The sequence below is a fragment of the Antennarius striatus genome, chromosome 10 (assembly GCF_040054535.1).
Source record: "Antennarius striatus isolate MH-2024 chromosome 10, ASM4005453v1, whole genome shotgun sequence".
Taxonomy (NCBI): domain Eukaryota; kingdom Metazoa; phylum Chordata; class Actinopteri; order Lophiiformes; family Antennariidae; genus Antennarius; species Antennarius striatus.
In genome coordinates, this window is record NC_090785.1 from 19,877,639 (window position 1) to 19,891,916 (window position 14,278).

General features: G+C 42.1%; 1 protein-coding gene across 1 annotated transcript in view; it reads right to left on the reverse strand.

Annotated features, from left to right (window-relative positions):
- The window catches only part of il1rapl2 (interleukin 1 receptor accessory protein-like 2), a 437,686-nt gene that overhangs the window by 401,289 nt on the left and 22,119 nt on the right, over nucleotides 1-14,278 (reverse strand). Inside the window, exon 2 of the mRNA XM_068325785.1 lies at nucleotides 7,139-7,247. Within this exon, the coding sequence (XP_068181886.1) occupies nucleotides 7,139-7,226 (88 nt within the window). The 5' untranslated portion in view covers nucleotides 7,227-7,247. The remainder of the gene's footprint in view (nucleotides 1-7,138; nucleotides 7,248-14,278) is intronic.

Sequence of the window (14,278 nt, forward strand, 5' to 3'; positions counted from 1 at the left end):
CCTCCTCTCTCACACCAACTACCTAGATGTCCTCCTTCACTAAATTCATAAACCTTCTCTTTGGCCTTCCTCTAGGCCTCCTGCCTGGCAGTTCAAAACTCAAAATCGATCTACCAATATATTCACTATCTCTCCTGTCCAAACCATCTCAGTCTGGCCTGTCTGACTTTATTTCCAAAACCTCTAACGTACTGTCCCTCTGATATATTCATTCCTGATCGTATCCATCCTGGTTACTCCCAAAGAGAACCTCAGCATCTTCATCTCTGCTACCTCCAGCTCTGTCTCCTGTGTTTTCCTCAGTGACACTGTCTCTAGACCAATCAACATGGCTGATGTCTCACCACAGTTTTGTACACCTTTCCTTTCATTTTAGCTGAACTCTTCTATCACACCTGACACTTTTGTCCACCTGTTTCATCCTGCCTATACATGTTTCTTCACCTCTTTTCCACACTCTCCATTGCTCTGGACTGTTGACCCTAAGTACTTTAAATCCTCCACTTTCTTGATCTCTTCTCCCTGTAACTCTTCCCCTTGGGTCCCTCTCATTCACACACATGTACTCTGTCTCACTGTGGCTAACCTTCATTCCTCTCCTTTCCAGGACAAACCTCCACCTCTCTAGCTTCTCCTCCACCTCTTCCTTGCTCTCACTGTAGATCACAATGTCATCTGCAAACATCATAGTCCATGGTGATTCCTGTCTAACGTCGTCTGTCAACCTGTCCATCATGTTGACAGATGAACAAGAAGGGGCTCAGAGCTGATCCCTGATGCAGTCCCTCCTTCATCTAAAGCACACCTCACTACTGTCTTACAGTCCTCACGCATGTCCTGCACCACTCTAGCATACTTCTTTGCCACTCCAGACTTCCTCGTACAATACCACAGTTCCTCTTTGGGCACCCTGTCCAGATCTACAATAACACAATGCAGCTACCTCTGGCCTTCTCTCTACTTTTGTGCCAATATCCTCAAAACAAATACTACATCTGTAGTACTCTTTTTTGACTTGAAACCATACTGTTGCTCACAAATACTCACTTCTGTCCTTAGTCTAGCTTCAACTACTCTTTCCCATAACTTCATTGCATGGCTCATCAGCTTTATTCCTGAAGTCCACACCAGTGACAACTGTCTCACTTCTAGGTATGCTCTGCATCACTTCATCAATGTCCAACCAGAATCTCTCCTCCTCCAGCTCACATCCTACCTTTGGAGCATACCCACTAACAACATTGAACATCACACCTTCGAATTGTAGCTTCAGACTCATCACTGAATCTGACACTATTTTTACCTCCAGGACATTCCTGACAAACTTTTTCAGATAGCTCCTACTCCATTTCTCTTCCCATCTACACCATGATAGAACAAGTCGAATCCTGCTCCTGAACTTTTAACCCTGCTACTTTTCCACCTGGTCTCCTGGACACACAGAATGTCTTCCTTCCTCTTCTGCAGCATGTCAACCAACTCTCTACCTTTTCCTGTCATAGTTCCAACATTAAACATCCCTACTCTCAGTCCTAAACTCTTGTTGTTTCTCATCTCTCTTCCGACAAACACACTTTCCTCCTCATCTTCTTTGACCAACAGTAGTCCTATTTCCACCGGCACCCTGTAGGTGAACAGTACCGATTGTTACCCAGGCCTCGACCGATCCGTTGTGGAAGTCATGGACTTGATTCACATGTTTGATTTGGTAAACGTTTTACATTGGATACCCTTCTTGACACAACCCTCTGTATTTATCCGGGCTTGGGACCGGCACAATAAGACACTGGCTTGTGCCCTCTTGCGGCTACATTAAATAAATGTGAATAATATATACAGATAATTATACATAGTGCAGAGTATGGGAGCTACACACACACACACATATGTATATATATATATATATATATATATATATATATATATATATATATATATATATATAGAGAGAGAGAGAGAGAGAGAGAGAGTTCTTGATGAAGGCTCTTAGTGTCCTACCCCCCCCCCCCCCATCAACAGGACACTAAGACCCTTCATCAAGAACTCAATGGGGAAGTGGAAGACAACCCTGGAGACTAACTCCAAGCCAATTGCCCAAGTTAACATCAAGTGCGGCATAAACCAAGGGGATGCACTATCACCACTGCTGTTCTGCATAGGCCTGAACCCCCTCAGTCACATCATCACAAAGAGTGGCTACGGATACCAATTCCGAAGCGGGACAACAATCAGCCATCTCCTCTACATGGATGACATCAAGCTGTATGCCAGGAATGAGCGAGAAATTGACTCACTGATCCACACCACCAGGATCTACAGCGACGACATAGGGATGTCATTCGGATTAGACAAATGTGGCCGGATGGTATCAAGAAGAGGCAAGATGATCAGAACTGAAGGGGTCAACCTACCAGGGGGCAGGATAGAAGACATCAAGGACAGCTACAAATACCTTGGAATCCCACAGGCTAATGGCAACCATGAGGAGGCCGCAAGGAAGTCATCCACAGCCAAATACCTCCAGAGAGTAAGGCAAGTCCTGAGAAGTCAGCTGAATGGCAAGAACAAGGTCAGAGCCATCAACATGTATGTACTGCCGGTCATCAGATACCCCGCTGGGATCATAAGCTGGCCAAAGGAGGAGATAGAAGCCACAGATATCAAGACTAGAAAGCTCCTCACCATGCATGGAGGGTTTCACCCCAAGTCCATCATCCTGAGGCTGTACACTAAGCGGAAAGAGGGAGGCCGATGACTAGTGAGCATCAGGGCCACTGTCCAGGATGAGACATCAAAAATCCAAGAGTACATCAGGAAGATGGCCCCAACAGATGAACTGCTCAGTGAATGCCTTAGACAGCAGAAACCTGAGGAGGAAGAGGAGGAGGAGAAGGAGACAACATGGAGGGACAAGCCCCTACACGGCATGTACCACCGTCAGATAGAGGAAGTGGCTGATATCAAGAAGACCTACCAATGGCTGAATAAAGCTGGACTGACAGACAGCACAGAGGCACTGATCATGGCAGCACAAGAACAGGCCCTAAGTACAAGGGCAATAGAAGCCAATATCTACCAAGATCTGACCCAAGGTGCAGGCTATGTAAAGAAGCCCCAGAGTCAGTCCAGCATGTGGTAGCAGGGTGTAAGATGCTCGCCAGCTCAGCATACATGGAAAGGCACAACCAAGTAGCTGTGATAGTGTACAGGAACATCTGTACCCGGTATGGACTAGAAGTACCCAAATCCCAATGGGACATACCACCGAAGGTGGTTGAGAACGACAAGGCTAAGATCCTGTGGGACTTCAGCTTCCAGACCGACAAACAGCTACTGGCTAACAAACCGGACATAGTGGTGATGGACAAAGAGCAGAAGAGAGCAGTGGTGATAGATGTGGCGATTCCAGCTGATGCCAACATCAGGAAGAAGGAACACGAAAAGATTGAGAAATATCAAGGGTTGAAAGAACAGCTGGAACAGATGTGGAAGGTTAAGGTTAATGTGGTCCCCGTGGTAGTAGGAGCACTTGGGGCAGTGACCCCCAAACTGGAAGAGTGGCTCCAGCAGATTCCTGGAACAACATCTGAAGCCTCAGTCCAGAAGAGCGCAGTCCTAGGAACAGCTAAGATACTGCGCAGAACCCCTCAGACTCCCAGGCCTCTGGTAGAGGACCCGAGCTTGAGGATGACACACAGATACCACCCCACAAGGGTGAGAGGGACATTTATATATATATATATATATATATATATATATATATATATATATATATATATATACATACACACACACACAGTATATATGAACATACGTATATGTATTATGTTAAGTATGTACAAGCTATAACAGGCGATGACTATGATATATGGTGTGAATGACTATACATTATGTATAAACAGTTGTGAACTACAGGTTTACAATCATTATGGTATTATCAACAGTATGTATGTGTGTATATATATATATATATATATATATATATATATATATATATATATATATATATATAAAATGATGACTATGCACAGGCTGTAAACAGGCTATGACTAAAATATACAGTATGATTGCCGATACAGTGTATATAAACAGTTGTGAATTAAATTTTACATTGATTATGGTGTAATTGACAGCTGACATGCTGTAGCTGACAGGAAACATAGCAATGAATTGAATTAAAGTCCAGTTCACTCTTCCGGGTAGGGGTGCTTGTGAATTAAGTAAGGGCGCGGGTGAATTTAAGGGGCGTGGGAGAGACGGGGGGCGGAGTTCAGCAGGGAGACAGCTGTTGGAGAAAAGCTGTTCCTGAACTTGATAGTTTTTGTCCAGAGGCTCCTGTAGCACCTCCCAGAGGGCAGGAGTGTGAACAGTCTGTGTGCTGGATGGCAGGAGTCATTTGAGATGTCCGATGCTCTCCTGAGACAAAGCTTCCTGAAGATATCTTTAATGGCAGGAAGTGCAGTTTCGGTTATTTGCTGGACTGATTTTCACCACCATCTGCATCGCCTTCCAGTCCAAGACAGCAGTTCCCGTACCAGACTGTAATACAGTTTGTTAGGATGCTCTTGATGGTGCAACGCTAGACGTCCAACAGGATGTCTGAAGAGAGATGTTTTTCAATCCTCAAAAAGAAGAGGCGCTGGTGAGCCTTCTTGACCAGGGTGGAGCAGTTAATTGTCCAGGTGAGGTCCCATGAAATGCAGGTCCCCAGGAACCTGAAGCTGGTCATATGCTCCACTATGATTGGCTGCCTGCGAAACCACATGTCTAAACTTTCAGCTGTCCATCAGACTCTGGTTTAAATATATTCCTTGGTGTTTAACTGACAAAAAAACAGCCATATTTAATGGTGTGCTTCAGGGCTAATGATACACAGCAGCCAACCTTTCTGACCTCCATGTGAAGTGGGGCATGAGTTTCACTGCATGGCTGAGATACAGTTTCACCTTATCTTTGAGTTTTTACCAAGCATACCTTATTTTATTTGCATTTATCTCCTTGATCATCACTTTAAAAGTGTTTCCTCACCTACCTCCACCCTCCTCTCTTTGTCTCATCAAAATGTATTCATTTTGTGCTACATCACAGCACAAAAGCACAGCGGGAAGACCAACAATAGGAAATAGTAGTTCCTATCTGTATGGTGTCCAGTTACACACATGCAAGCAGCAAGAGAGAGAAGATCTAACAGTGTATCTTTGGCTGACTGTATCAGTCGCCCCCACAAAAATGTCCGTTTGGCTCTTCTCTGATCTCATAATTGCTCTGTGCACACCTCTCCCACACACACACACAAGAAGGGGAGCACACATCCAGAGAGCATACATTGAAGCACACTTAGGGAGTTCACACACGCACACAAACACACACAAACTTAAAACCTGGATGTACACAGTACCCACACATAGTCAGTGAGCGGCAGCAGTTCGTCACACATGCAGGTACACCTGTGAGCTTATAGGCACGCATAAATTACACACACCAAACAAAAACTCCCACCAGCTCGCCCACACAGCCAGTATGTTGAATGTTAGACACACAGGCATTAAAAAGGGTGAGAGGAGATAAAGTAAGATAGGATTAATATGAGGTGCAGTGAACATTCAACCACATCACTAAGCTTAAAATAGACAGATGTATGTTCACAATTTTATTGCATTCTACCTGAGTTTGGCACAAAGTATTTTTATATTACTCTATATGCCCTTTTGCTACATAAAACCAACGAGGTGGTGTTCATGTATTATGCTTGTTAATTTCCTGCTCAATCGTTTAATGCAATAAATTCCTGGTAGCTTCAAGGGGTTCTGCACATAATAATGTTTGACCTCCTTTAGAAATGATTCCACACAAGCAAGACGATCATTTTTATGACATAATATTTCATTTTAAATCTTCAAGAGCACTATAGAAACACAGTTATGGTAAAATAAAAATTATTACCAAAATTGATGTCGAGGGGTCCTGATTAAATGCTTTTAGAAATGTCAAAGGCCAACATTTTGTTTTCCTGCCATTATTAATATAATAACATGTTTGGTTTGTGCAGATGCGCTCGTAGTTTGGTTAGCATAGCATTAAGACTGGAAAGAGGAAAAGTCTTGTCTAAGCTACACTCCAATTATGGCTTTTTTTTTTACATCACGGAAACTCCCCAACTAACATCACATTCTGCGCCAAACTTCCATGTGAACTCTGTCAGCTTGAGACCATACAAAGGAGTACAGAGACAATAAACACCAGAATGTACATGATGTGTTCATACTTTGTTATATTTCCAATAGCTCTGCAAAGTCCTGTAATGTAATTCTGAGTTGCTGTGCTGTAACTGAACAGGATATCCAAAGAATTTCTATGGCTGCACTCAAATTCCCTTGATTAACACACCAGGAATTACATTGTCACTTACACATGAGTAAAACTGAGACAGCATTAAATTACAGAGGAATCAATTTTAACTGGATTGACATAATTAGAGGACCTGAGTTTGCTAAAAAGTTGGTAAGTCATTTTCTGTGTTTTTATCACTTTTGGGACTTGTGAGTGGCCATGAAAACAGAATTGGAGAAGCTGTACTATCCAGAATTACAAAACCTCTATGTGTAAACCGGATCATATTGTTCTTCATGAACAACAAAATCAAACAAAGGCAGAATGGAAGAGAAAAAATGTACAGCTCAGCTCTTCGTCACACACCCTGACTCTAATTCAAAGTGTCATCAAGAGCAGAGCAAAAACATCAGAAGGCCAACAAATCTATCCAGAATAAAGCAGCAGCCGCTCACCAATAAGCAGAGCAGCAGTGCATGGGTTGATCGTTAAACAAAAAAACACGCGCCAAGGAAACAACCAAACAGCTATCACAAAAGTAATGACAAAGACAGAAATGGTCAGAGAAAATTAGAAGTACACAACCCATCAGGTGTGTTTTGAGGGAAAGAAAGAGTAGCATGTGTTTGACGGTGCTGAAAAAGGTCAGAGGGCAGCATTATTGTAGCTTTTAGCAAAAGATTCAAGAGTTTGAAAGAAAAAAAGATAACTACAAATCAAAGAAACCCCATTAAAAACAGCTGGTGAGAAAAGAGGCTCATTTCAAGTAGAGTGATGCCTGACAACCGCACACACCCAATCATCCTACCTGAGTTCCTCTTGGAGATGTACTTGATGCCACCGCAGGCTCCTGAGACGAGGAAGAGGAAAACGAGGAGCAGGGATAAAGTCTTCATCTCTCTGGCCCCCACTGGCACCTTCAGAAAACAGGACACAGAGGGGGCTCAGTGTGCAGCACAGCAATAGCTTTGAAACTAATTAAAATAATTTGAAGCCCATAATGACGGGGAAAAATATCATCTTTGGAGAAACAAAAGTTTGAACCTGTAGTAGATGATCCACTAGGGAATATAAATATTTTATCCAGTTCTGCATTTACTGTTTCTTGCAGTCATATCAATTTTGTTGTTACGTTAATCAGTTTTCTGTAAACTTTATTCAGTTTGTGACAAATTTTGAATTATTAGTCAAGTCGTTTTTGTTTTTTTCTGAGTAATTTTACAACTCATTATACTGCAGTTTCTGCATAATAAAACTCTCCATACAGTTTGACATGCATCAGCTTTCATATGATTGTGCTTGCATGTAAGCCAGAACTCATTTTAGTACCATGGAAGAACCAATGGGATTGAATGAAATTATTCTTCAGGTTAGTCATCTGAAAACTACAAGACAGAAAGTTTAACCTTGTGTCAGTATGAAGGTGCTCTGTTTCACTCAGTCATTTGTTATTTCAAAGAAAGACAAAACGGAAATGTTGGAAATGTTTTTTGATTTTTGTAAGAAAATAAAAGTAGAATATAACAATTACAGTTGTGCCAGGTACTCGTTTCAGACTGGTACAGATAACGCATTTTTGAGGCGTACAAGCACGATGCAAGTAAAATTAATCAGTACTTGTTCTCAGGCTGAAGGAAAATCTTCAGAACCGATTGTTTTCATGCTCTGTGATTGGCCAGTCACACACAGCACCTGCCTCTCCCTACAGACACCCATCACTGCAGCCAGAGCTGTCGACTCGCTGCCCCACTCTCTCAGATACACAGAAATTGACTGATCTCTCTGTTCGTGGCTTCACTGTAGCTTACATTGCTTTCCTTAGGTTTTCTCCGGCTTGCCTCTATTTCAGTCTATTTATTTGGTGAACTTGTTTCTTGTTTTATTTTGTTGTAATTGCACGGTGCATTTTACCAGAGCTGAAAACTGCTCATGTCACATCACTCACAAACTCCACTCCAGTTGTTTTTTTTGTTTTTTTTACCTACTTGATCTTATTTTGGCACTTTCTCATTTCATTTTAGATTTATTTTTTCTACTGTATTGATATTTTAACTGTTACATAGAATGTGCATGCACACACACACACACACACACACACACACACACACACACACACACACACAAACATGCTCTCTCTATATTCGCTCTCTTCCTCCCTCTCACACATGTACAAACACACACACAAACACAGGCACACCCACCTTAATAAGCATTGTTTAACTTTGTGTGGAAAAAAATGGGTAGAACATTAGGCGTTTGATCATAAAAATTATAAAGAAAAAGAAAAAAATAGAAAATTGTGTTGATTATGACAATTCTTGTTCATGCATTCTTTGTAGTTCATAATTTCCTATTGCATGTGTCATATTCATTAATGCACTCCATGTTCTGAGTAAAAAAAAAAAAAAAAAAAAAACTTGTTCTGTAAATAGTTCCTTTACTATTTTGATCAAAAGCATTGAATCTCAATTCTGAGACTGTTCTATAAATATCTATTCATACACTTAAGAATATTGATGTTGAGTTTATAAAAAAAAGTATATAAATAGTTCTTACTTTTGTGATCAAATTTTGAGGCAGTTCTGTAAATAAACAATAAATATAGCAACTTCTGAGGCCTGTACCATAAAGCTGGATTACGGCTTAGCAAGATAACTTCAGGCTTAACCCTGGCTTTTCGGTACCATAAAGGTGGCTGACTTTCTATCGGGCTAAGTTTTCGCGGTAACCTATGCTGAACACCTAACCTGCTCAGGAGCAGGATAAGTTCAGGATAAGAGCTCAGCACCTACTGACCAATCAGTTCTCTTGGAAAATGGGCTGTCTGTTTTATGAGAACCCGGTGGATCTTGGTGCACAGCTTGTGCGAAGAGCGCTCAGGCTTGAGAGAATATTCAGAGATCGCTGCAATCCATTCGAATTGCCTGAACAATCACTGTACGAAAGGTACAGGTTTTGGGGAGAGGGGTTACATTACATCTGTCAGCTGCTGGAGCCTTACATCAGTAATGTAACACACCGCAACGCACTGTGTGCATTGCACTGAGGTTTTTTGCCACAGTTAATATATTTCTTAGTGATGTTTGTAATTATTATGATGTCCTTAAATCCCTCGTTGGATGGGTTACAAGGAGGCAACAGATAAAATGTCATTAATCAATTATTTGTTTAAGGAAATCATGGATTGATTTATTCATTCATAGGTACTTTTATGTATTCTGTTGGCGATGCCGAAAACCTCGGGAAGAACACATTATGTAGAGCTATTCATAAAGTCATGGGGGCTGCAATCATATGCCATAACGAAAAATGTCATACACACATACATTTATGGAACACACAAATGTTACTGTAGTCAGATATGCAAGTGCAGTCATAGTGGGGAAGTAATATAATAGCACTAACTTCCGCATTGACACAGTCGGCAATTTTTTGCCAACGATCCTTGCGCCGTTTGGCAGCTGCAACTGTGTTGCTTTTTACCTGGATTATTGATTTATATTGCTCGTATTTATTTATTATTATTATTTGCTCCTCCGTTGTGAAATATGTGGCTCAGGCCGGTTTGTTGCATGTTTGCGATTGGTCGCATGCAGCGACCTCCGCTCTTCTTATATGAGCGCGCACAGATCTAGAGTGGACAAGCCTGCATTGAATTGGTGAGTTGATGGCCGGCTTTATGGTACCGAAAATCCGGAGGGCGGATGTCTCTGTAAGTGAAGCCAGATAAGTAAGAGGAAGCCCAGCTAGGTTAATCAAGCTTGAAGGTACAGGCCTCTGCTCAATCCATATCAATTTCTGACTTAAAATAATGTACCAATTTAAGCCCCACCCATTTCCAGTCAAATCTCACCCACTTCCGGTTTAAGTCACGCCCATTCCGAGTACAGATACGAATACAGATTATTTAGATGTTTAAACAGATACAGATACAGATAGCGGTGTACTCGCTCATCCCTAATAACATTTGTCCTGCAGTGTCATTCTTCTCCTCTCTCTGCTCTCTCTTGCATATAGTCAGCTGGAAGAGGTTCCGGCAACACCCATGACCCTGATGTCAGTGGATGGAACACTCTCAAAATGATCTGCTTGCAGATTTAAAGAAGTAATAATTGCAAGTTATATTCTGTCTATTGACTAAATATTAATTCAGTGATTTCAATTTTACATTTTGTCTTTGATGATTTCAAATGGATGCCCATTATTCAGTCTTTAAACGTCTGAATGGAAGAGCAAACAGTAAACCCTAACCTTGGTGTGATGTGCTGCAAGAATTGAAAATAAAATGCTTTCTAACAAAAGCACATAAAGAAACGCAGAAAAAAAACCCATTAATATTGATCTAAAACACAGGTTAGAAGAGTTTTGTCTGATTGAAATCAAACAGATTTGACCATAGGCAATGAATCCAAAAGTGACAGAGGTTTTGGAACACACACATGCACACACATACACACACACACACACACACACACACACACACACACAAACACACACACACACAAACACACACACACACACACACACACACACACACACACACACACACAGTTATGAGACATGTCGTTGAAATACAATGAGATTTTCTCCTTAAACTACACACAGAGTAAAGTGCTGACAGATCGAAGGGGCAGATTAGCCACACCCTCAGTCATTTCATTTTATTTTTCAGACATTTGATAGAAAAACCAACTCAAAGTTACGCCCGAGAGCTGATTGTAAGCACATTAGATTCACATGAACTGGGGGAGCAGTCAGATATAGTACTGATATACCTGTATGTACCACAGCCATTTGCTTTTGAAGATAGACATTACTATAATGGGATGGTTCCTTCTACAGAGGCATCATTGAGAGCATCCTGACCAGTTGCCTCACCGTGTGGTACGGCGCCTGCACCGTTTCCTGCCACAAGACCCTGCTCCGGAGTGCAGCTGAAAAGATCACTGGTGTCTCTCTCCCTCCCCTCACAGACATCTACAACACCCGCCTCACCCGCAAAGCCATCAGCATTGCAGGTGATCCCACCCACCCCTCTCACAGCCTTTTCAGCCTGCACAGTCTGTGGGCCAAAACCAGCAAGCTCAAGCAGTTTATTTCACCAGGCGGTGAGGAGGCTCAACTCCCTCCCTGCTCTGCCCCCTGCCACAGCCTTTAACTCTACCCTCAACCTGTCCTGCCCCCCCTCCCCCTCCTCAGCCCCCCCTCCATCCACTCCCCAGCACCTGACTACCTCTCTCTCTTCCCAGTCAAATCAGAGACTGTGGACACGTCAATTCCCCTACGGGATTAGAGAGAGTATATGTTTTCTGTCCCTTTCTTTCATCTTAAACTATTGTACTGCCTGTGTTGTACTGCCTGTGTTGTAATGCCTGTTGTATGCCTGTCTTGTACTGTCTGTTGTGATGGCTGTTGTACTGCCTGTGTTGTACTGCCTGTTGACCACGGGTCTGAGAGGACTGCAATTTCATCTGTCGTGCTGTTTGTCGTGCATATATGGTACATTTGACAATAAAGCTGACTTTGACTTTGAAATTATGTGTAGATAATGTGATGAAACATACTGTGTGATGTTGCTACTACTTGTTAAGAAGAAAGGATTTATTTGCTGCCTTTCATGCATCCTGTCATCTGCTGTATCTGAAGTCTATGTGTCAGCATGACAGTAATGACATGTCAACATTTCACCTAAAAGAATATTAGGACTGAAACTCCAACATAAGGAATAAGCAATAGGTACACAGTGCGCCCCTGTTTTCTGCGGTCAATGCGTTCCAGGAATCACAAGCTATTAACAAATTCCATGATCGAAATACAAATTATTTATCTTATTATTTACAATAGTTAAAATGTTTATGACCCTCCCCATACTGATACTAAACCACCTTCTATCAGTATTACCTTTTCCCACACTCTTATCGACTGTTTAAAGAACTTTTGTGTCTCACGTAAGTCTGAATCACATGGAACCAAGCGCACTTCTGGATGCCGTCAGCCAATAGAATGTGACTGCCTTCTAAAAATCTGCGATGAGGTGAAGTCGCAGGCATTAATGCGCAACTGTGCGAGGGCACACTGTATGCTCCAAAGAGAGAGAACATGAGTCATAAGGCACATTTTAGCATTTTTTTTCCAATGCACAATAATCTAAGAAAGTGAGCATACACACTACAACATGGATTATTGAATGTGTTGAGACACCGTCACATTAATAAAGTATTGGATTTATAAAACAATTACATTTTATATGAGTACATATCAATGAAGGTAAATTGTGCAAGAAATGGGTTGATTCTTGATATATATGGTACGTAAATTTATATTGATTCCATTTTAGTTAGCACTAATGGATGGACTAATGGCCAGGTAAATAGACGCACCTGACAGAGAGGCATGAACCAGAGACCTTATTACCGAGACTCACTATTGAGACGAGGAGAGAGAAGAAGTCAGAGGTCCAGTAGCCCTATAGGAGAAACCTGTGCCGATATGAAACTAACTGGATTCTGAAAATAAATATTCCTTACACCGTGAGATGGAGGAAATGGTCAAGTCCTAGCAGTGAGTGAAGTGGATATTTGAATGCTACCAGTCAGCAGGCACCTCTCCCTCTCCGGTGAGACCGAACCTTTTTTGTTTTTTCATAGTGACTGTTGTGTTCTCGGCCGGGACAGGGGGGTTCCGTTTTTGAGGATTACTAGTTTTTTTGGTTATTCGTTTTTCCAATGACGTGACCATCGGTCACATCTGAGTGGGGACGTCTGTGCGCGCAGCGACGGATGCGTAAACTGGTTTCAAACAATTAATTTTGGGGGATTATAACTTTGTTCGGGGAAAAGGGGAATGATGTTTATTAATTTTGTTGTTTGTTCACATGTTCACAAATACACTGCGCTGAGAACGAATAATGCATGTGGTGTAGTATTATTTCTTACACATCCTCAAGTAAGAACTTGATTTCATCCTACAATAGAACCCCTTGTGCGTGTTAACAACGGTACGTTCAAGATTGAGTTGTTACAGATGGTGGCCGGTACGGAGTCAAAGATTCTGACACCCATCACAGAGTCTGCCACCCATCAGCTCCCATTGCCTGTCATATCCACCACTACACTGTCCGCGAAGGAGATATGTTTTCACCCAGATTCCTGCTACCGTTCCAGTGGTTCTGTCTAAGCCTGCTATTCAGATGGATTTCCCATCATTTAGTGGATCTAATGAAGTGTATGACATTCTTAACTTTGTGGACCGCTGTGAATCGTACCATGCTGTGCATCCATTACCAGACAAAGAACTAATGGCCACTCTTTCTGATGTCCTTAAAGGGCCCGTGCACAGCTGGTGGACTGTGGCAAAGAACAATGTACTGTATATACCTGGACAGAGTTCAAAGAGTCTTTCAAAGTTGCCTTTCTTCCCCTGATTATCTCTCTGAAGTCGAAGAAAAGCTAAGAAACATGGTCCAGCTACTGGAACAGAGTTTAAGAGACTTTGTATATGATTATCGTGCACTTTGTCTCCGGTGGAAACCTGATATCATAGAGGCAGAGCTGGTGTGCAAAATACTGAATAACTTTAACGCCAGAATAGCTGGCTGTCTCAGAGGTACTGTCACTAATGTGGACAAGCTTGTTTATATTGGAACCCTGGTAGAATACTGGGGAAAAGTGGATCAACAGAAAGCGAAAATGAGGAAAGTGAGAAAAGTGTTCAGAAAAAGCATCCCGAGGTGTCTATGGTTTGCCATGTAAAGAGAGCTCCATTAAGTCTTTTGCACATCCCCATAGAGGTCAGAGGGAAGCTGTTCCAGGCTGTGTTTGACACCGGGTGCACATTCTCTCTTATGCATCGAGACAGATGGCTGGAAGTGGCACGTGAAGGTGAGCAATTGGTGCCGAGTAAAAATCAGCACTTTGCCATTGCCGACGGACAACTTTATAGTGCCTTA